Source organism: Myotis brandtii, unplaced genomic scaffold (assembly GCF_000412655.1).
Source record: "Myotis brandtii unplaced genomic scaffold, ASM41265v1 scaffold305, whole genome shotgun sequence".
In the NCBI taxonomy this organism is placed as follows: Eukaryota; Metazoa; Chordata; class Mammalia; order Chiroptera; family Vespertilionidae; genus Myotis; species Myotis brandtii.
The window spans coordinates 4,631,737-4,655,231 of record NW_005361652.1 but is presented as its reverse complement, the minus strand read 5'-3'; the positions used below and the strand labels follow the sequence as shown (position 1 = coordinate 4,655,231).

The following is a 23,495-nucleotide window of genomic DNA, read 5'->3' as shown; positions in this document are numbered from 1 at the left end:
CATTTGTAAGGAACACTCCCTCAGAAGAAAACTAGCTGTAGTCAACTGATATTGTTTTCCTAGAAAAATGTGACAAAAAATTAAAACAGATGTTCTAGCTAAGCATAAACTGAGAATCAATTATGAATATTTCCTTTTCTAAAGTCATTTAATATTAGAGAGCATCTAACTAAAACCCTTTCTGATATAAATGAAATAGCTTTTCTTTGAGACACAAGACTAGTAAATGATACATATCAGTCTGTGTCCTGTGACACATTGCCAAGCTGCTGATAAAGTTTCTTTTTCAATTATATAAATGTTTATGTTTTTAGCATTAGCAAGGCTGCCCAGATAGTATATTATCTCTGAGGATGTCACCACTCATTCATTAGGGAAGGCAGCAGTGCACAGTCAGTAGTGACCTCTCTATATTATAGACCTTGACACTTGGATCTACTGGGGAGGGATGGATTAGAAAATTTAATAGAATATACAGTGACTAATTTTTTCCCTGGAAAACATTTTGTTTTGTGGATCATGCATTTTTTCCTTTGGATTCATTTACAAGACCCAAACAAAAGCATTTAATGATGTTTACAGTGAAATGAAACAGCTGAAGACCAGCACATAATCACCATATTTTGTTTTCTCATCTTTAAGTCTTTTAGCAGTGGGGCTTCCAGCTGAGTTTGCGTCTAAGATGTAGCCAAGCATTCTGAAGCTTCACTGAGCCTAAACACCAAGCTGAATTCATAGTTCTTAATTGAAAAAGACAGGCTGTTCGCCTACCATGTTTGCATCAGTAAAATATTGAAAATGACATTTGTGCCCAAGTCCATCCAAACATTCTGCCTTAGCTGAACACTGCTAATATTTTTGTACCCTGGTTTATGCCTAACACAGTTTTAAATAGCTCCTCTTGCTAAAGCACGTGTGGCTGAGGTCACAAAAATAGACTCTTCTTCATACATGAGTATGCTACTCCTGACATGTACTTTGAAGTGTTTTTCATATCCACCAAATGTCAAACTGAGTCAGCCATGTTTTCTTACCCTGGTATTTCCTATGACCAATGGCATGGATTTTTGTGGCAACCAAAGAGGTCTGGCAAAGCAGTCACATAAGCATAATAGAATGTCTGGTACTTTCCCTCCTTGGTAAAAAATATGCAATCTGTGGTCAGAGAACAGACTCTCTCTCTGGGTAAAGTTAACCAGCTTGATACGGAAATAAAATCCACCCATTTGGTCTCATTAGTTCTGTGTTCTATGCAACTTGATTGTTCAGTTTCATTCATATACTAAAGCAAAAAGGGGCACTTATTCCTGGTAAGAAGGCATCTGCTCATTTCCCAAGTGCTCAGTGCAGTTATTAATTGAAGAGAAATTATATATAGAGAGAGTCAGCCTTTAAAGTGCCTGAATATTATACAATCCCAGGAAATCCATCCAAGATGGGTAAAGATGTGTCTGGACATGTATCAGGACATCTCCAAACCCTGTAGAAGCTGCTGAAGGGCATGAACACAGTATGCATCTTGACAATACACTCAGTATAGTAAAGTAGTACAATGTGCCTACAAGCATTCTGGGGTTTTTTTTGGCATCTATAGTTGCAACTTACATCCAAACAGCCCTTACCATGGTCAGGCATCTGAGATCCCATGGAGGTCACACTGGTATTCAGTACATCATTCACAGCAGTATCACAATACAGGCTCCGCTGGACATCATGCTCACTGTCAGTCTGGTCGCTCTCCTCATGTCCGCTATCCTTCAGGCTGTTGCCCTCTAAGTCCTTGAAGGTGGAGCTGCTGGGTTAAAGAAAGAATGACAATTTACAACTGTGATAGACATTATTTTGAAAATCTTTCAGAGCCAAGATGATGTCAGTTCTGTGGTGAGAACAACGGTGACTGGATTGCTCAATAGGGTATAAGGGAGAGAAATTTCAGGTTAAAGATAATGGAACTTAACATTGCAGAGAGGTTCCCACTCTTGGATGCTGATGACGCTAATACTTTCATTCAGTTATCTTCAGTGCATTACTATAGGCAAGTCAGAAGAAGCTGCAAATCTGAAACAACCACCTGCAAAGAATATAATCATTTCAGAAAGTTTTCTTTCTCTTATTATATAATCAAAGTAAAATAATAATAGCTAATGTTTACTGAGGAATTACCATGCATAAGACAGTATTGTAAGTACTTGACATGAATTAACTTTTTCAATCATCACAACTCTATAAGAGAAAAGTATATTAATAGATATGTAAGAGAAAATATGTTAATAGATATTCCCATTTACAGATGAAAAATAAAGGCACATGGAAGTTAAATAACTTGCGCAAGGTCACACAGCCTATAAAAATGTAGTAGATCTACAATGAAACCCAGGCACTCTAGCTCCAGAACCTGGGCCCTTAACTACTATGTATACTGCCTCTCCAAAGATGTCTACTAGTCAACTGTAAAAATGAAAGTGGCAGTAATTGAGGTGATGCAATTAAAATAGAAAGGATTATCAGGATCGGAGAACTCAGGCCAGTTTTAAATGAGAAATACAGAGGGAAAGAACAAGATAAGAGGAGAGGAAGGAGCTGAGAAGAGGAAAGCCATGGTGCATGGAAGGTGAGACAACAGGGTGAACCAGAAAGTGGGCTCCAACAAAACTTTGGGTGTTATACTGAGAACATGAAAACTTTCAGTTCAAGAGTTTGTGGGTAAATTTTTCTTGCACTTGTTCAATCAATCTACCACACAATTCACTAAGTATACTATCTACAAAGCTCACACCATTTCTCATGCACTAGACAATAATACATAAGGTGTATCCATAGAGGCCCCACCAGCTATTTCTAATACTTTGTATGTCCTGACAGAATCTGCAGCTGTGCTGCACCAGGGGCCATAAATTATGCAACTAAAACATCTAGTGAATGGTGAATCCATTCCCTAGTCAGTGAGGAAGCAGCAAAGGCATACTCAAGAAAATGTGTTGTTGTCTCAACAAAGGAAGGTGGCACGCTTGTGAATTAGGACAAGTCCCAACAGACCTACTGTACCTCTGAAAAGGAAGCCCTGTGGAGATGACACTGCAAACTTGCTTGATCTGTTCAACCTTGAACATCCATAAGCCTGGCTCTCTGAGGCTTTGATAAGAACATTCAGTACATATGATGAAGAGCTATGCCATGGATACAATGGATACATCGTCATTTTCCACTCTTGGTCTAAAGGAATCACAGCAGATTTTTAGCATATGACCAACCTAGATGTAAAATGCTTGCTGCCCTGAATATGAAAGAGAAAAGATTAAAAAAGAAGTAACTGGAAAGCCATAATTATAAGAAAAATGAAGATCAAGAGAGAGTGAAGCATTGAACTGTTTGCTAATTACTGTCAGAAAGGATAACTGATCATCAACTGTATTAAAATTAAAGTCATTCAATAGGGCAGCTCACTCAGCTCCTCCAAATTATGTCATGCAGCTATTCAGCCCTGTGGACACAACAGGATGTAACTCTACTCAAAAATAAATCATTCTATAACTCTTTTATGGTTAAGAAGACTAATTAGAAACACATGGTTTAAAGTTAGCCACCATTTCTATCTTTATGGCACAGATTTTGGGGCCTCCTATAAATACTAATCCCACAGATGGAACAGATTCAAAGTTTGTTTTTTCAGGAAAAAAAAAAATGGTCCTGCCCATATGCAATTCCACATCTTAGAAGAAAGGAAATTACCTGTCTGGATGTGGTATTATAGGCTTCTACATTTTTATAGCAAATATTAATTTTTCTATATGCATTGATGATATCTGAAGCATATGAAAACTTCTTTAATCCACAGCCACAAAATTGTTACTTTAAGCCAGAGATTTCAACCCAGAATTCACTGCATTTTCGCAGTTGCTAAAACTTGCTTAAGATACATGATAGTAAAAAAAGATACATGCTAGTGAGGGATAAAGTCTGAGGGCAATTAACCATCCTTTAGAGCAAAGTTTCTCAATCTTTTGTCGACATTTTAGACTGTCTAATTCTTTGTTGTGGAGGGCTGCTCTGTGCATTGTAGGACTTTTACCAGCATCCCTGGCTTCTGCCTACTAGATGCCAGTAGTGTCCCTCCCAGAAGCTACAACCAAAAATGTCTCCAGATAATGTCAAATGATACCCCAAGTTGAGAACAACTGCTCTAAGTTCTTTAAACTCTGTTCCTGGGACATGTTAGATTTTCAGACTGTAGTGAAAAGAACACTGGATTTGGAGTCATTAGAACTAGTGTTAATCCGTAGTCTGCAATTTCATCAATGGAACCCTGGGCCAGATATCTAATGTCTTTGAGTCTCGAATTCCTTGTCTGTAAAATGCATTTGCTAAAAACGCCTTCATAAGACCATTGTGAGGACTCAATGAGGTACTGTTCATGAAGTACCAGGTATACATAAATGGTCAATACATGATTATTGTTTAATATAATCATTACTCCATATGGCAATGTTTTCATTTAGTTATAATTAAATATTATATCCAGAGTCTTTTAGGATTGATGTAGAAAATGTATGTTTAAAAAATGTTTCTACATCTTCCATATAGTCAGAACTTGTCCACTATATTCATTTTCCCTAAAATTCAGGAATAGGAAAAAAAATTCTCCTGTCAAATGTGTATCCTTTCTTTATTGAAAAATGAGACTATATGCCCTGGTACACTTACCATTTTGTCTTGCCTTTCTAAGAGCTGCAAGGTAAATATAATGTTTAATTGCAGTGAGTTGGATGCCAGGGATGTAGCTTCTCCTAATTGGTTTTGGATCTGCCTTTTTAAAATTGATTATTCTATTTTATATGCATCTGAATATTATAAACCATCTCAGGACTTTTTACTTTTAGGTAGAAAGAACAGAAATAATAAAATAGTGAAGAATTGGCTACTAGGAAGTAAGGGACTGGTAGTGTAAGCATGAAAAGTTATGTATTCTCAAAAAAAAAAGGAAAAGGGTATATACATCTCCCCCAAACCTTGGAATAGTTAACTCTTTTAAAGATCAGTTTGCCTATCTGACAAATTAAGTATCACTTACTCTGATACTGTAAGGACATTTAGTGGCTTAATGAATGAATTTGTGTAAGGCAGTTTCAGACCCAGTGAGCAAGATGCTACATATTTTTAAAACAGACTGGTAAATGGATATTCACCTAAAACAAATACCAATTTATGCCAGTCATTTTAAAATGCTGATTGCACTTGCTTTATTACCTGTATATCTCCTGGGAGACAACTTGTAAACCAACTTTTGTGGGACAATAAATTAAGAGTATCTGTTTGTAATGGTATTATAAATGCAAATGTTTCTATTATTGCCCTGGTAGTCAACAGAGGGACAGACTTGTTTGAAAACACCTACAATAAGACTTTACATATAATAGTTACTCAGAAAATATTTGATGAATAAACATTATTCAAATTCTGACCTGCATTTTCCTTTCAAAATATTAAAAATATTTCCAAAAGACAGGATAATCTGAAAGGAAACAGGTCATATATTCCTAATAGGTGACACCACATACCCAGGGAATGGAATATGAGAGTAAAAATTAGAAAGAAATGAATGTAAAAAAGAGTATTGTAACTATATTTAAGAAATATTGGGAAGATCCCAAAGTGGTTCCTGGACCACCTGTATCACAGTAATTTTGGGAACCTGTGAAACCTGGAAATCCTCTAGGGATGGAGCTAGAGACACTGCATTTAACAAGCCTCCCAAGTGATTCTAATGCACATTAAAAGTCAGAAATTTCTGGCTTGAAGGAAAGTTTAGTGCTAGTTTGCAATGGAAAAATGCCGAGGTTTTCTTCAACTTATTTCATCCATTCATTCAATAAACGTGTATCAGCACTTTTTATAGACAAGGCACCATACTAGGTGCTGAAAATCCTAGGACAATTTGGGTGGAAGATGAAAGCACTATGCATGGTTTAGAAGCCAATGCTCATTTTCCTTTCCACACTGCTTCAGTACCTTGTTCATTGTCTGTGTTACTTTCTTTGAGCTACAGCCCCATGCCCTGCTTGATATTGCTCTAAAAGCACTGCAAGAGTAGATATCACACAGGAGCACAGAAGCCAGTCATGAAGAAAGAGTGGTACAGCTAGGGCAAAGTACTACTGTTGGCTTTCCTTGCTCTGAGAAGATAGCAAGGAAACAAACATAGCAGGAAGGGAGTCCATCCAGGAAAAAATTCCAAATTGTCTTGTGTTGTTAAGCTGGGACTCCAATACATGCCTTGGGTACACCTGCAGTTTGCAGGTAACGTTCTGGAAGAAAATACAGAAATATAAAACTAAATTCCTCTCTGCATAACATTATGGGGAATGTGCCATATATCTTCCTTTTCCCTTTCCCATCCACTCTTTACCCTTCTCAACCTTGATTTGTGCTAGGAGCACTCCTTGCCCTTTAGCTTTCTATTGGTTTGCCTGAGATAGATGTGAGAGAGAAAAAGAAACCTCTATGTAAGCAGTCTGGTCAAGACAGTTAACAAGAAGGGTCCAAGAATGAATCATCCTTAGATGAGTAGAAAGTCAGTAAAGGAAGAGAGAATGGATAGGAAGGGAAGTTCTCAAAGTTGGCCTGAAATTCGATTGGCATTCAAAGAAACAGGGACTAAATTGTAAGATTAAAACTGATGTCAGATTCACAATTTCCTGGCCAGCAGCTTTTTCCAGGCATTATCTTCAATAAACTACATATGGCAAAACCCCTTTCAAACATCACTGTGAGCTATTGAACATGGTTTACAGGGTTTTATCACCTGGTGTTAGAAACCACACTCTTTTGACATTTCCACACATTTTACATTTAAAATGGTTAGTCTTCAGAAAAGCATAGCACACAAGATTTCTGTATCTTTGCAGGTATTGTTCTTTGTCTGAACCCAATTGATCCCATAAATTCCAAGGCTTTTGTGGTTTTCCAAAGCCCTCAAGATTCCAGAAAGAGAACTTGGCAAAAATGTCCCTGAGATTTCAGATGTTTCCTCTTAATCAATGTGGTCCCTAGTAAAAAACAAACCACTATCTTTGATTGCAGATAACATCAGGAGACTTTTCCACTGATAGCCCATTAAGTCCAGGTTGTGTCTTTTGTGGGTACGTGTGTAAACAAAAACATATAAAGCCCTAGCCAGTGTGTGGTTCAGTTGGTTGGAGGGACAACACCAAAGGTGGCAGGACTGGTCACCAGTCCGGGTGGCTTGCAGGAGGCAACTAATCCATGTTTCTTTCTTCTCTCTCTCTAAAAATCAATAAAAAAGTAATTAATCAAAATCAGAGGTTTCCAGTGAGTCCCAAAGCTTCTGTGGAAATACATTTAAGCCAAAAATAAAATGTTTAAATGTAAGTTTTCATCTTATCAATCTGCCTTGTATGTATATTGGATATCCAGGGCTAACCTAAGATGGTGAAGATCTCTAGGAATCTTAGCTATCTGCCATGCTATGAAAAGCAGGCTCATGCTCAGTTGAACCTGGTTTAGAATTCCCAGGTACCCACAGTTAGTCCAAGGAACCTATGAAAATAAGGCAAGTCCCTGTTTTTAACAGAAGTTTTTTTGTTTTTTTTTAAGGAGCTTTGCTTTACATCCTCATAACTATTTTGTAACTACCAAATTGTACTTCTTAATCCCTTCAACTTTTTCACCCAGTCCCCACTGGAAATATTGGGGGGAACGCTTTGTAAAGTATGCTGTACACCTGAAACTAATACAAAATAATATTGAATGTAGATTGTAATTGAAAAATAAAATTTAATTAAAATAAATAAATAAAATCCAGGGTGGGGAAAATGAGCTTTGAAATAATAGTTGTGAAGTGGAAAACAAAGCAGATTTCTGCTGCAAAATAACTCTAATCAGTGCACAAAGGAGGGTATTTTTCCTCTAAAACAAATTAGTCAGATAATTTTTAATCCCTCATGTTTTGTTTTTTATTCTGTGGGCCAAGAATGAACTCCTCACAACCCCTTTAAAAAAATAAAGTCCAAGCTATGCTATGAGAATAATCCTGGGATATTTGTTTTCAGATATTTAATGATTATCACTTAAAGTCACAAGTGATTCCAAACCAATACAGATAAACTTAGCATGTTTTCAGGGTTTACTGCAGCATCGTGAAATAAACTAGGTATGAATTAAAGCTGCTTGTACAACAAGCTAGTTTATTCTGCAAATCCTACTCTTCTGGTGATGTACATTCATGGGTTTAGAGACAGCAAAATAATAGAATTTTCATATGTGGAATCTAATGAACAAAATAAACTGATGAACAAAATAGATCCAGAGACATAGAAGCATGAAACAGACTGTCAAACCTTAGAGGAAAGGGGGGGGTGGGGAGAAAGTGGATGGTGGGAAGTGATCAACCAAAGGATCCGTATGCATAACCCATGGACACAGACAATAGGTTGTAGAGGCCTGGGTTGGGGGGCAGGGGTGGGCTGGATGGGGTCAATGGGGGGAAAAGGGGGACATATGTAATACTTCCAACAATAAAGATTTTAAAAATAATAATGGAATTTTCAGATTTTCTCTATTGCAGTTCTAACATACCTTGTTTGTGCCTCTATTTAATTTCTAGTATTTTAACAAACACATTTAGGGTTCAATTTTAGCTGCAAAATAATCACTCAGCCATCCAAGAGGATATCTGCATTTTCTGTACTGGTCTGTACTGGTTTTTCTACACAAGTTCTTGCTTTGCTTAGCTCTCCTTCCTTGTAGGTTTTCCTGAACCCCTTGTCTTGCCCCCACTGGGCACCAGATGGAATCTTCCTTGGCAGTAATCATCTCTGCATTCACTTATGTTGAGGCTTCATGGATAATTGAGTTATGACCAACCATCATACAAATCTACACTTTGTTTCATTTTAAACACTTCCAAATTTTTAGGAAGTATTGAATAAGGCAAATTTCTTTTCTTTCCCTCTCTCATATACAAAGTTTTTTTTTTTAAAAAAAATAAGGAATTAGTTTATCTGTCATTAAAATAACTTCAGAATAATTTCAATATTGTCAAAACAACAACAATCTTGAAATTTACTTAAATTCCACATAAGAAAATGTTTAATATTTCTCTATTTAAAGTGAAAAGCAAAAGGAATTTTGATAACATGAATTTGAATGTATCTGTTCTCTAATATTAGATTTCTAAATCATCATATACTATAATGCCAACTTTATTTTTCAATTTGTGTTTATGCATACATTTAGATGTAAAGAAATATAATAAAATGTCAAAAGTTATTATTTTGGGTAGTAGTGATTTTTATTTAGCTTTTTATGCTTTTCTGAATTTTCCAAATATTCTACAATAAGCAGATAAGTATTTATTTTATATATATATATATATATATGATGAGAGAGAAACATCGATCAGCTGCCTCCTGCACACTCCCCACTGGGTATGTGCCCGCAACCAAGGTACATGCCCTTGACTGGAATCGAACCTGGGATCCTAGAGTCTGCAGGCCGATGCTCTATCCACTGAGCCAAACTGGTCAGGGTTCATTTTATGTTTTAACTTATTTTTTAGAGGTTCTTTAATTTTTTATTTAGAGAGAGAGAGGAAGGGAGGAGAAAGAGGGAGAAACATCTATGTGAGAGCAAAACATTGATCAGCTGCCTCCTACACGCCCCCTGCTGGGGATTGAGCCAGCCACCCAGGCATGTGCCCTGACCAGGACTTAACCTTTCCCTGCACAAGAATGCCCAACCAACTGAGCCACACAGGCCAGGGCTAGGTGTTCATTTTAAAATCTGAAAAAGGCATCCTTAAAAAAAGTTAACCTGTTTTGCTTTTTATATTATATCAAGCTTAGTTGTAAAAATAGGCAAGCAAACCAACATACCTTTTGATTAAATGAGCTCGGCTGTTCACATAGTTGGAGTCAAAAGAATAGTTTTCAGTCTGCAATGGGAAAAAAATTAAAAATGTTACATAGATGATTCATAAAAAGAGCCAAACTGTCCTACTTGGGGTGGGGGGGGGGGCATTTTTCTACTGGGCAATAAGCAATGAATGAATCAGAAACCAAGGGCATAGTGGAGCAACAACCTGAGTAATGCCTACCGCCTTCTTGGGGCCCTGGGGTTTCTGTGGATGCAGCTCTCACCTGCAGACCAAGATGAACTTGACACAAACATCCCCTAGAATGAGGCTGGCTAATGACCATGCAACCACTTAGGGGAAGATACAGCATGACCCACAATCTTTACAGAAACTAATTGCTTCCCATTCCCTAGTGGACACAATTCTGTGCCCATCAAATTGACTCGAAGTTCAAAGGTATTTTTATTAGTAGTAGATAATTAACATGTTAAAATATTTATTCCATAGATATGGATATGCAAGGTAATCCCCCACTGTGGATTTAAACTCTGCACTTCCCTTTAAGATATTTAACTCAGTGCTGGTTATGCAGGGACGCCTTCGTTTTATCACAGTTATAAAGGCAAACAAGTATTATGCCAAAATTGGGTGAAGGGCAGTCCACAGGAGGTGCCAAAGCCTTTCATGTGAAACATGAAGTTAGCACGCAAACCCCTGTCTCAGCTCCTATCGTTAAAACACCACTGTCTAATCTGGTTACGGTGGACTGCCTGAGCACCTGCTTTACACAAGCAAATGCAGAATACCTGCCAGATGAAAAAGATGGGAAAACAGCTTATGAGCACCAAAGGTTGGGGATATTAAAGGGGAGCAGCCTTAGAAAGTGGGAATACCTGGAAATATTGGCAGTGATGTTACTAGTCTTAGTTAAGATGACCTTACCCCCAACACTAAAGTACTACTCTCATTGAACCATTGTATAAATTGAAAAATGCTCAAACACATCTCCAATCCCCTGCCATTCTAACAGAAGTCGTCATTATTCTCACCATTCCTTAGGGCTTTCTGAAATCACTTCAATTGAAAGTGCCTGGAAAAGGAAACACAATAGCTGTCTAGCTAGCAAAAAGGCAGATTCCTTTCACATGACTACCTGCCAGACATTAACTGCTAAGCTCTTATGCAGCTTTTGATTTCAAAGAGCTCATAGTTTGGGAGAGGGGTAAACAGGAGAGGTGATAGCAGATCCAACTACTACATGAGCACCAAACTACCAACAGTCAGGGTGGGGCCCTTAAGTATCTATAGAAGGTGAGTATCTAGATGGGATTGGTGACTCGGTGGGAGAAAGGAGGAGACGGTATGAGAAGGAAATCCTGCCATTGTCTTGCATCCACTCAGGCGTGTCCATGACTGCCACTTGCCCCTCATTTGATGATGGTCTATCTAATATCCACTCTCATTGTTTTATCTAGAGGATAAAAATCCACGTTAATGTTAACCACAAGTATCTTAGTGCTGTTGGAAGGAATGAATTGGAAGAGTAAAAATCAAAAGGGTCAGTTCATGAGAAAATGGATACTGAAATTGTTGCAAACACAGGAGGAGGAGGCAAACTTGAAGCTGCACTGGGAATACAATGCTGCAAGTATTGCTGAAAGAGGTTATCTATCAATCAGTCAACCAACAAGCATTTCTTGAATTAATTTCTTATACCAACATCATAAGCCAAAAATGGTATTGGGTAAAAGCACTCTTCCATGATATTCAGTAAAATATATAATTTAACAAATGGAAGTCACCCAACCCCCTAAAAAAAAGCACACTATCCAATTAAAACAGGGAATTAATTACACACTCAAGAGTTCAATTATTTAGTTTCACTGTGCAACCTTGTGAATTTTACTTAATTTCTGTGTGCCTCACTTTTCTTCTCTATAAAATAGGGATAGTAGAACATAAGTCCGAAGGGGAAATTCAACTGTATTTATCATGACTCGTGGTGGGAATCATGAGTCGTGATATCCCTTGCTTCCTACAGATCCAAAAATCCAAGTAGGATCAGAAATCTGACTTCACTCAGGCAATAAAAGAGTAGCATGCACATGTTCCATCTGTTTCCAAACTTACTAAATCATGCCCTTAAGAAAGTTAATAGACACACTGATGCAAAAAAAAGGAAATCAAGAAGATAATGACTTTGCAGGGAAAGCATAAGCAATATCCCACAATGATGTCATGTTAACGAACCAATTTTCAAGTAAATATTTTGCATAGCTCTGCATATAAAGACATCCAACCTCTGTGCACTGGGCATCAGATATGGAACTCTGCAGAGACATGACCTCCAGGCATGGTGCCAGAACTACACATTTGAGCAAATAAGCAAAATCCTACCAATTCTATCCCTGGTGACTGTACTACTTTTTGGTCTTAGTGGAATACTATATCTCACCATGAGGATTCTCACTCACAGGCACTGAGTTAAAAGAAGAAACATCTCTCTGTGAGGCAGCTTGATTGGGATTATGGATACAATCTATGCAACAGAATTATTCTAACTGGCTAGACTACACTATTCTGGCCTCATTAGTACTACAGTCCAAACAACTAAGCTGACTGGTCATAGATGGCCTACTATAGGTCTGTGTATATTTACATCAAGTGTTCTTGCTCATACTGATTTAAGGTGTGTGTTCAAACCCAACTCCTGTGCCTTGAAAGGGGAAAAATTTTTTACACTTCAGGTGACACAAAGAATGGTACTCAGACCACCCTGAAGAAGGAAATCTTTTCTCAATGAATAGTTTGCATGTCTTAGGCCAGTGGTTCTCAGCCCTAACTGCACATTAGAATCAACTAGGGAATTGGAGGAGGGTATTTTTTTTTTGTTTGCTGTTAAGATACTGTTGCCAAGGTCCCACTCCAACAGATTCTGAGGTAATTGGCCTAGAGTAGGGCCCAACAATTGGTAGTTTTAGAAAACTTCCCAGGTAATTCTATTGTACTTTGAGAGTGGAGAACTGTCCTCAGCAAAGGACTAGCCACTGAATTTAACCTAATGTGGCTGTGTTTTCTAAGGCAAACCCAGCTGTTTAGAAGATGGTACCTTTTTTATCATATTATCTGCCAAGGTCACCTCAGTATATGATGCTGAACACAGCACAAATAAACTTTTTAAGAAATAATAAAAGAGCTTTTCTTTTTTGCATGAATGCATTGGCTCTTGGTTAGCCTTATTTAATCAAAATTTACTTGACCTTATTCCAATCCCCTGTTTAAGTATTCCAAATGGCAAATAGCATGAAACATTTGAAAGGGGAAATTTTCTCTAAATGTCATATTAATTTGACTAGGAAATGTCCCCATCTCTAATGAGACAGCCAAGTTAACACAAGAACACAGCAAAGAGACATTTGTTTCTGAAAAACCTAATTTTGACATTAAAAAATGGGTCTAGAGCAAACTTTTATTTCCAGTCTCAGTGGTAAATAAGTCAATTCCCTATCATTTAATACTAGAGGCCCAGTGCATGAAAATTCATGCACTCGGGGGGGGGGGTCCCCTCCTGGCCTGTGCGCCCTCCCGCAGTCCAGGAGCCCTCAGGGGGCTGGCTTTGGCCCTCTCCCCAGGGGATTGGACCTAAGCCATTAGTCGGACATCCTTAGCGCTGCTGCAGACAGGCTCCCGCCACCACCGCTGTGCTGGCCAGCCATGAGTCTGCTGGAAGCATACTGACCACCAGGAGACAACTCCTGCGTTGAGCGTCTGCTCCCTAGTGGTCAGTGTGCATCATAGCGACTGGTCATTCCCAGTCGTTCTGCTATTAGGGTCAATTTGCATATTACCCTTTTATTATATAGGATATTTCTCCCAAATTCTGTCTCTAATTCAAAGTCTTTATCCTAGGAATTCACTGAAAGCAGACTTTGCACTAGACTTAGGTTTAATAAAATCTTGACTTTCTGAAAACCTAAAGAATAAATACATCTGGATAGCTGAGCTTTCAAGATAGCTTAGGGCTTTCCCCTATAGGACTAAAACCATTAAAATCCTAAGCATTCTGCCTTATTCTAAAGTGTATCACATAGTTGCTTATTAGTTTTTAGGAATACCTATCTGAACATAAATCTTTATAGCATGCAGGTTTTGGCCATATACTCACTGACCCCTGTGTTCTTGAAATTTTGCCTTTAATTTTAACATTTCCCCAACCAATCTACTATCTAACAATCAGAATTGTTACTCCTTGGTTCTATTAGTATATTCAAAAGTGCTTCTCTTCCATTTTGAGTTTGATACTTCTACTCTACTGTGTTCTTTGAATCTATATAACTATATTTGTTAGATTACTCTAGAAAATAAAAGATAAGTTCTGGGTAGAGAGCTGAGATGTTGTTATTTCAATAGGAAATTACATGATCTTTAATATAGAAACTTTTGTGTAATATTTGGGTTTTTGGTTTTTTTGTTTGTTTGTTTTTTTCCACCTAAGAAGTATTTTTTGCTTGCTACTTTCTATTTCCAGCTCCCTTCTGGATATATGAGGTTTCTAGTGAAATATTTGGGTGGGTGGTATGTAATTATATCTCTATGTTAATAAATCTGACACATCAGAATTCAAATATTTTCACTTTGTCAGGCCCCCAAGGTACCAGAACACCCTACTTTAATTGTCATTTTGCCTTACTTTTATAGTTCACTGAATTGTACCCTAGTCTTTTTGGAAGAGTAACTGTGACTCTCTCCGAACCACATTTATCACCAGGAAAGACCTCAATCCTAAGGAGAAAGAAGCCCAATAAATGCAGATATTCAGGACTAGACTTTTTGCCCAGTGGCACAAATCCCCAGGTTACTACACAAAGCTAAAAAGTGTTGCAGACTCTGAGATTAAAACAGTGATTCCTCAAACCTTTAGGTTTTCATTTGAAAATAAACAGCCATTTTAAATTACATTTTAAAAGTCCCATCAAACTGAAAAGCATTATAACTGCAATCTGCTAACTACATATTTTTAACTTTTAATTCTTAGTCATTTTAGAAATATAAACAAGAAAACTGGAATCCCAAGTCAGATGTACAGCAAAGTGATTTTTAAAATGTTGGTCCTTTTTTAACTGCTGACATCTAGTAATGATAATTGTGCGCATTGATCAATGATGAAAAGACCCTTCTAAAAGTGATTGCTGTTTTAGATGTTCAAATGGCATATCCTCACAAAGGCTTTTTTAGAAAATGAATTGACAAATGGATTTTTCCAATTTCCTATCCCTAACATGTAAAAATGAAAATGTAAATTCTATATAAAAATAAAGCCATCATCCCTCTAGCTAGAACAGCAACTGAAGCAGGAATTAGTGAAGATGAAATAAAGGCACCATCCCAAGAGCTGCCATCACTACAACGCTCATATTTACCTGAACTGGAAAATAAGCCAAGTAAGCTCCCCTGACCATGCTTACACACACACCCCACCCCTAATACACACACACACACACACACACACACACACACACACACACACACACACACTACAATGAACAATGTGGTATAATAGGATGACCTGGATTCCCTATTCCCTCCCCATGTTTGTCGCTGACTTAATGATAGCCTTAAATAAATTACTTATCCCTCTTGAGGCCTTAATTTATCCATCTATAAAATGAATAACCCAAATGATGTCAATGCTCCCTTCAAACTCCAAAAGTTCTAGGATTCTAAAACAAAATGGTTCTTATTAATTCATTCATTTGTCCATACAATAAGCATGCACTGAACACTGAAGATGAAAAAGAAAGACATAGGCTGCACCAAAAGGAGGTCACAAACTAATGAACCTCTTATCAGAGGTGTTTAAAATGTCAGCCATTCAGAAAAACATGAAAAATAAACACACACACACACACACACACACACACACACACACACAGATTGGCACATACCACTTACCTGCAGATACATACATATAATTGTTCAGAAGCTATTACAATGAAACTTTGAGAATAACACTACTATTTTATAGAGCTAAATAACTCCCTAATAGCTGGATGAGGGTAGGTGACTCACATAGGAGGATTTGGCCTTTATATTTGTTACACATACAAACCCACATCACAAATACAGGAAACCTCCCTCTCCTATTAAATGGGCTATAAAATTCTTAAAGTTCTTAAATGTAGCTTGTGTATGTCCCTTCAGCTCCATTCCCACAGTCTTCATCACCTTGTGCCACTGTTTCTTCATCTGTATGTGCCTTTGCTCTAGCCCATTCTGCAAAATATTTCAGAAAGCATTCATTCTGCATACTATCTTCTATAGTTATAATTTGTTGTCTGTCCTTACTCCCAATTATTACCTTATAAATACACAGTAGTCTGGGTATAACTGCCAGGGATAAAATGACATAGTTAGGTGCTTTCTGCCCATCTAAATCCATCAGTTCTGCCACATCTCTAGGGATGGCAGTAGTGACACAAGATAGTGTTTCCAAACCAGAGTACATAAAATTTCTGTGAGAAGATAAGGCTTTGTCAGATTGGAGACCTTTGAGTCACAGATTGACAGTACAACAGCTACTTCTCTAGGATTCCAGTGGGTTTCAGAACAGGGCTATCAATGGGAAACGAAGGCCAGGTGGTTAATATCCAACAAGTCAAGTTGAGTTTCTCTCGTGGTGGCCTTTTATCTTCACTCAAATTTCACTGACACCATTGATGTGGTCAGACTACCTAGAGGTGACAAAGGTGGCCTAGGGACCATGTTTTTCTCTACCTTCGTCTTTGGGTCAATGTCAGGCCTTTAGAAGAACAACCCAGTTGCAAATTTTACTACAACGGCCTCCTTGACAAACCTAGATGCTTTCAGGAATATATACAATTCAGATGCAAGGAGCCTTCTGAAAGACCAGGCTAAGCACCATACCATTAAAGAGATAAGCACAGGCTTCTGAATTAGGAACTGAGACCCTTTTCTATGTTCTTTGTGGGCCATTGTACATTCTAAAATAGTCTGCTTGTAAAAAGCTCACAGAATAGAAACAAACTCATAGATACAAAGAACAAATTGATGGTTGCCAGATATGAGGGGAGTTAGGGGGATGGGTGAAAAAGATGAAGGTATTTAGAAGCATAAATTGACAGTCATAAAAGTATTCATGGGTCTGCAAAGTACAGCATAGTGAATATAGTCAATAATATTGTAATAACTATATATGGTGTCAGATGAGTACTAGATTTATTGGGGTGATCACTTCATAAGGTATATACATGTCTAATCACTATGTTGTACATATGAAACTAGTATAATATTGTATGTCAACTATAAATTAAAAAATAAATTTTAAAAAAAGAGTAAAACATAATCTAGATTGTTTGAAATAATTGCAATATATATCAAAAAGATATTCATCTAAAAGTTTTTAAATTGTGCTTTTTGTGTCCTCTTTAAGAAATCTGTCACTACCCAAAGGTAGTAAAGATATTATCTTAGAAACTTCATAGTTTTTCTTTTAAATTTAGATCTACAATCCATCACAAATTATTTTTTTGAATGGAATGAAGTAGTGGTTGAGCTTTTTTTCATTCCATATCCAGTTATTGCAGAAGTACTTGTTTTAAAAAGACCTTCCTGTTTCCCCATTAAATTACTTAGCATCCTTGCCACTCATATTTAATTGTGAAGCAATAAAAAATGTGGACATGAAGTTCTCTGTGCATTGCCATGGCTTTTTTGTCAACCTGCTCTGCTGTAGGGTGATTGAGTTTTAAGTCAGGTTCTTAATTGGTGATTGTCCTAATTGTCGATTCCATAGTTCTTAACTCTGGGGTTTTCTAGTTTCTCCAGAGGAAAACCCAACATCCTCTTGCCTAATAGTATAAGGCTGGTTCCAGGCATTCTGGGAAGTAGGTGGGGAAAAGAATGATAGGGGTTTCAGCATTCAATATGAATTTTCTTTTCACTTGCCAATCTTTACCTTTCCTTGTGCCTGATGAGTCATTTCCACTTTGGTTTAATTTTACCAACGAATATTTTTTTTATGTTTCTTTTAGTTGGAGGAAAGACCAACACCCAACCATGAGGTGAGAAGTACTGCTGTAACTCTTAACAAAATTCTAACCAATCCCCCTGTTTTTAGTCCACATTATTATTTCCACCTAATTCTTCAGCCTTTTGAAGGATCTTAAGGACCACAAGGTTTGCTTATTTTGGGTATTTTCCTTTGCACTTCCTTCACCCTGCAAAGTTCTTGCCATTCTAATGTGTTTTCAGATATTATGTAGTTGTTTTACACATGTCTCCTAATTTCATTGAAGACAAACTCCTATTTAATAAAAAGCTCTCAGGAACAAGTTGATGCCTATTTTATGCACAGATGCAAAATAAATAAGACCTCTGTGTGGGTAAAAGTACCTTAAGAGTAAATAAAATTATGAATCCAATCACGTGAGTCACACTTTCTCAACCCACATAAACAAAATTCAACCTGTGAAGTAAATAACTATCAACCACATTTGCCAGTAAAACAAACCCCGGAGTCCAATGTATATCCCCAAATATGTACCTACAACACATTAAAGCTATTTTGCAGGTATAGAGTACCTTTTATCCCCAAATATCAAAGTACTTTACAAGCTTGTGCCAACAGTTATTACCCCCTTAAACAGCCAAGAAAACAAACACAAGTTAAGTGCTACAGCGATATTAAATACTGACTCAGCTAGAACATGTCACAAAAACGAGAACAACAAGGAAAATCCCCAGGAGCACTATTCTTGGCATTAACTACTACTGAAATGGAAAGCAAACACAAGATGGTAACGACAGGGAAGTGATTAGCCTGCTTCATACCTATTTTTCTTAGAATGACTTTCTTGGCTATTTTCAGTGAATGGGCCAGGAGAGTATAATCTAGCAGTTAGACAAAGATAAATTTGGCACACACTAACTTAAGATAGTTCTCCAGATCTAGATGGAGAGCCCTGTTGCATAGCTCAAGAGATCCAGGAATGAGCTACTTTCTTCCCTGGAACCTTGGTGACAATTTCAATTGTTCTTTAGAAACATTGGCAACCATCATTACAAGATGACTAGTGATGACTTATGGGGGTATCTCCTGTTTCAGAAGCTATGATTTGGTAAAACTGGTCCAACTGACAATAAGAAACTAATATAAGAACTTCCACAAGCAATGGCACAGGGAATTACAGTAGGAGTTCTTCTAAGTTTTAAGGCCCAGAACTCTCAGAACCTGAGCTGGCCCATTCTTTTCCATTAAATTTTATTTTATTGGTTCCTCGATTCTCTGCTACTTAGCAAGTTATGTAGCCCTGACTGCCTTCAGAGTACAATTCATATTGAGTAAGCCTTGTCAGTTTAAAAGACTTTCAAAATATTTGGAGGGAAAGTAGCAGGTAGCCCTGTCTTTGTGAACAAAACTAACACTTCCAAATCCAGTTACAACCTCAATTTCATTATTTGTGCTATACATCGCTTAAAACCCAGTTGCCTCCACAAACTTATTTAAGAGTGAAGGTGTAACAGCCTTTGGCATACCATTCTAAATTCATTTCCCTTGTACCAGCTCATTGCTCAAGCCGGTAATATGTGACCATACCAACAAAAACAAATAATGTTACCATCTTAGAAATACTGAATGTGTTAGACTATAATATTGATGTTTCTACTTAGATACAATATAATAGGCCATTTTATTGTTTGTGGTCAATGAAACCCTCCAGACTCCATAATGAAGCCTCCACAAAAAGCCAAAGGACAGAGTTCAGAAAGCGTCCAGGTTGTCACCAACCGGAGGTGCTAGGAAGGTAGTGTACCTGGACAGGGCATGGGAGCTCCACACCCCTTCCCCCATACCTTGTCCTATGCATCTTTTCCACCTGGCTGTTCTTTATAATTGCATGCTTTATAATATACCGCTAAATCCTCATCTCGTGCAGTAGGAAGTCAACAGATGATTACTAACTCTGAAAAAGAAGATATAGAAATATAATCATGTCATTTAGAGATATGGAATAAAATAAATCATAAAAGCCTGAGAAAATAAGTGGAAGTGGTAGCCTCTGGGGAGGGGGAAATGAAGAAGAGGGGGCTGGTGTTTTCCAGGAAGTCCTATAGAGCTATCTGACTTTAATAATGTATAATTTTAAGATAAAAACTGGGAAAAAATAAAAAATATAATACAAGTAGAAGTTCGAGTATTTTTTTTCTTGACCTCAATTTTTTTAAGTTTTAAAAAAATATATTTTTTATTGATTTCAGAGAGGAAGAGGGAGAGAGAGAGAGAGAAAAAAAAACATCGAAGAGAAAGAATCATTGATTGGCTGCCTCCTGCACACCCTCTACTGGGGATGGAGCCCACAACTCAGGCATGTGCCCTGACCGGGAATCAAACTGTGACCTCCTGGTTCCTAGGTCAACCCTCAACCACTGCGCCCCACTAGCGGGCTTGACCTCAACTTTGAAAACATTGCCCTGGCAGGTCTGGCTTAGTTGGCTGAGTGTCCTCCCATGCACAGAGAGGTTGCCAGTTCAATTCCCGGTCAGGGCACATGCCTGGGTTTGGGATCCCCAGTAGGGAGCATGCAGGAGGCAGCTCACTGATCAACATTTCTATCTCTCCCTCTAAAATCAATTTTTTAAAGTTTTATTTCATAAAAGAGAGAGAGAGGGCAGTTTAGTCTTTTGAGTCAGAGACCACAATCACAGTACATTTGGGATTTCAAATTTTTATTTAAGAAGCGGAAAATTCTCAATCTGGGAAGAGGCATAAAAGAATCATAAAGCAGGGTTGCTGAGAAGGGATACATGTGGCTTGAAGAAAAACCACTGTTCATTTGAGAACCACTAATATTTATAGGAAACAGAGAAGATAGAGTCAAGAGGATGGTTTGTGGTTCTAGGTCTGCCACTAACTCATCTAACAAAGCACTTGGTCTCAATTTCCTGTTGAATAAGAGGGCTGCACTTGATGGTCACCAAGATTACAATTAAGTCTGAAAATTATTTTATGTTCTCCCAATACTATTCTGAATAGCAAAAACAGGTCAGACTGATCTAGACAAGGTAACTCTTTTATCTTTAAAATAGAAATAAGAACATTTTAGAAAAAAAATTTGGTCTTTGAGAGTTACAAATTAAATAATACATAATTCTATTTGTTGAATAAAATTAGTATACTGGCTATGGCTTCTTTACATGCAAATGCCATGATGTTTTTATTTGGGCTCCCTGCCACCAGCTTCCCTGCTTCATAAATTCTATTTAAGATGCTGTTTTCTCTTCCTGATCTCTATGTGGCTTAGAAGAAGGAAGTATGCTTAAGTAATAAGTGATGATCCTCATCTCTTACTTTTGCTTATGTTCATTTCTATGGTTTCTACTGCAATTATGTTTCTTTACTAAGGATGGCTAAAAATGTATCTGCAGTAAGAGCTTATAAATGCAAAGGTAAATGCTTGATTAGCTGCAATTAGAGACCCGTGAAAATAAATACCAGGTGACAATTTGCACTGATCATCAAAGAGCACTAATGGAGGTGAGAGGGAGCATCCTTTTCTTTTAAAAAATAACCAGATAACAGAAAGTTCTCAATAATGTCACCACTTAGAGAAAACCACCTTTGATAGACTGCATCATTAACAGTGTCTTCCAATTCTCCTTTTCTTGGCAGATATCGCAAAAAAAAAAAAAAAAAATGAAACCCTCCATAGTTCTCTTTTGTCTCAGCTGTTGTGATTACTGCCACAGCAAACAGAGGGTGGGGGTGTCTCAGTTCACTCACTGGAATTCACAGTCAAGGATATGCACACACAGCATCCTCTTATATTTACTGTCAAAAATATAAAATATAAACATTATTTATTTCTGATCTTTTAAGTACTAATTTCCAATTTAATGAGGCACAATAAACATTTTTCAAAATCAAACTTATGGTTGCTTAACATTGGCAACCCTCTAATTATGACTATAGTCTAAACAAAGAGCATTTGGTTCTGTTGAAATTATTAAGCACTGAAGGAAATCCACAGTAGCCTTCAGTTTCTAGCAACTTAAATGATCATTGCAGCATATCAGTGTCGGAGGCAAGATAGAGTTACTCTTTAGCCTCACTTCATGAACCACAAATGAGAAGATGATACAAGAAAGGAAGAGGACTCAAGGAAATAATGAAAATGTAAACTCATTCTCTAAAAACCCCTACCTGCCCTCCCAAATCCTAATAGACATTCTCATTTTATGTGTCGGGAGGAGGGCAGGTTAGAATTTGACCTCATTTGGAAACAGAAATTAGTCGAAGGCTAATCTGACATAAGAGTGCTGGCAACCATGCACAGTCAAGTCATAATTACATCTTGCAGAGTGACTAATATTATCAGCTTGAAATTGTCAGAGTATTACAAATCTGTTATGCAGTTGTATAATGCACCAACAAAACAATCACTAAAGCACCTTGCATTTATATGGAACCTTTTACTACCAAAGAAATTCCAGAATGTTTAACAGATTATCATACAAAGGTATCACTTGCCCCCACGGCTGAATCACAATAGTCATTTTGTAGTGGTAACAGTAAGTAAAAAAGGTTTCAGGAGAGAAAATTTACTAAACCTTAGAGAAACCATAAGGGAAAAGAATATTTTTAGATGGGCAGAAAACAAACACCCAAGTTGGAAAGTGGGGCTGAATGTAGCTAGCTACATGTTCTCCAGAGCTCATGGCACAGAGTTTTGCTTCTCATCCAGCCAGCAAGATTTCTGTGAGGTGCTTATTGCCTGCAGTGGAGTAGGAGCCTCCTGTTTATATCATCCTGAAAAATTAATTAGCATTTGGAAATGCACACAATACACAAAAACTTATCATTTATTTTTTCTTGCTTATATTTTTGCCTTTAACCAACATTACCTACTTAATCTTGCTGCTGCCATTATAAGCTAAATAAATATTATTAAGCCCATTAAAACAGGACAGAACAGGTTAAGAGACGTGGCCTCTAATAGAGGGAAGCAATGTTGCATCTGCAGCTGGAATTCAAGATTTCTCACTCTGGGTCCTGCATTCACACCACTAGGCCACACCTCATTAGGATTCTGGAAAATGCAATAAAATAGAAGTAATTAGGACTGGCTGCCTGGGTGTACTATTTGGGAGGGGAAAAAATACCCTAGCCTGTTTAAACGTGACAGGTTCAAGGGCAGTGAACAAAACTAGAACAATTTCCTCCTGCAGGAAGATTAAGAAATAATGAGGGGGAACACCTCACTCTCCCTCTACCATGACTCACAGCAGCAAAAACCAGGAACAATTCCAAACTTAACTGTCAAAAAAATGTAATGCTGTCAGAAACATAACACCGCACTGTGTCAGGCAGTCATACCCTCAATCTGTGTAGTTGAATTCTACCTTCCTTTCCCAATACTGTTCTCAGTTTCCTCTCTCCCCAGCTTCCTTCTGGTCAGTCTTTCAAATACTCTTAGACACCTCTTTCTCCATTCACTCTTACATATACCCACACCCTTCTATCAAAGGAAACTTGCACACTCCTCATCCTGGTCTGCTTAATACTGTGTCTACATGATAACACACAAAAAAAACATTTTTGGGGGGT

General features: G+C 37.6%; 1 protein-coding gene across 4 annotated transcripts in view; it reads right to left on the bottom strand.

Annotated features, from left to right (window-relative positions):
* The window catches only part of PCDH19 (protocadherin 19), a 108,512-nt gene that overhangs the window by 43,541 nt on the left and 41,476 nt on the right, over positions 1-23,495 (bottom strand). For 2 of the 4 annotated variants that reach the window (XM_005869898.2, XM_005869900.2), the window contains 2 exons: positions 9,891-9,949; positions 1,623-1,795 (listed from right to left, as the gene is read on the bottom strand). In XM_005869898.2, the coding sequence (XP_005869960.1) occupies positions 1,623-1,795; positions 9,891-9,949 (232 nt within the window). The remainder of the gene's footprint in view (positions 1-1,622; positions 1,796-9,890; positions 9,950-23,495) is intronic. The other 2 variants (XM_005869899.2, XM_005869901.2) reach the window with 1 other exon arrangement.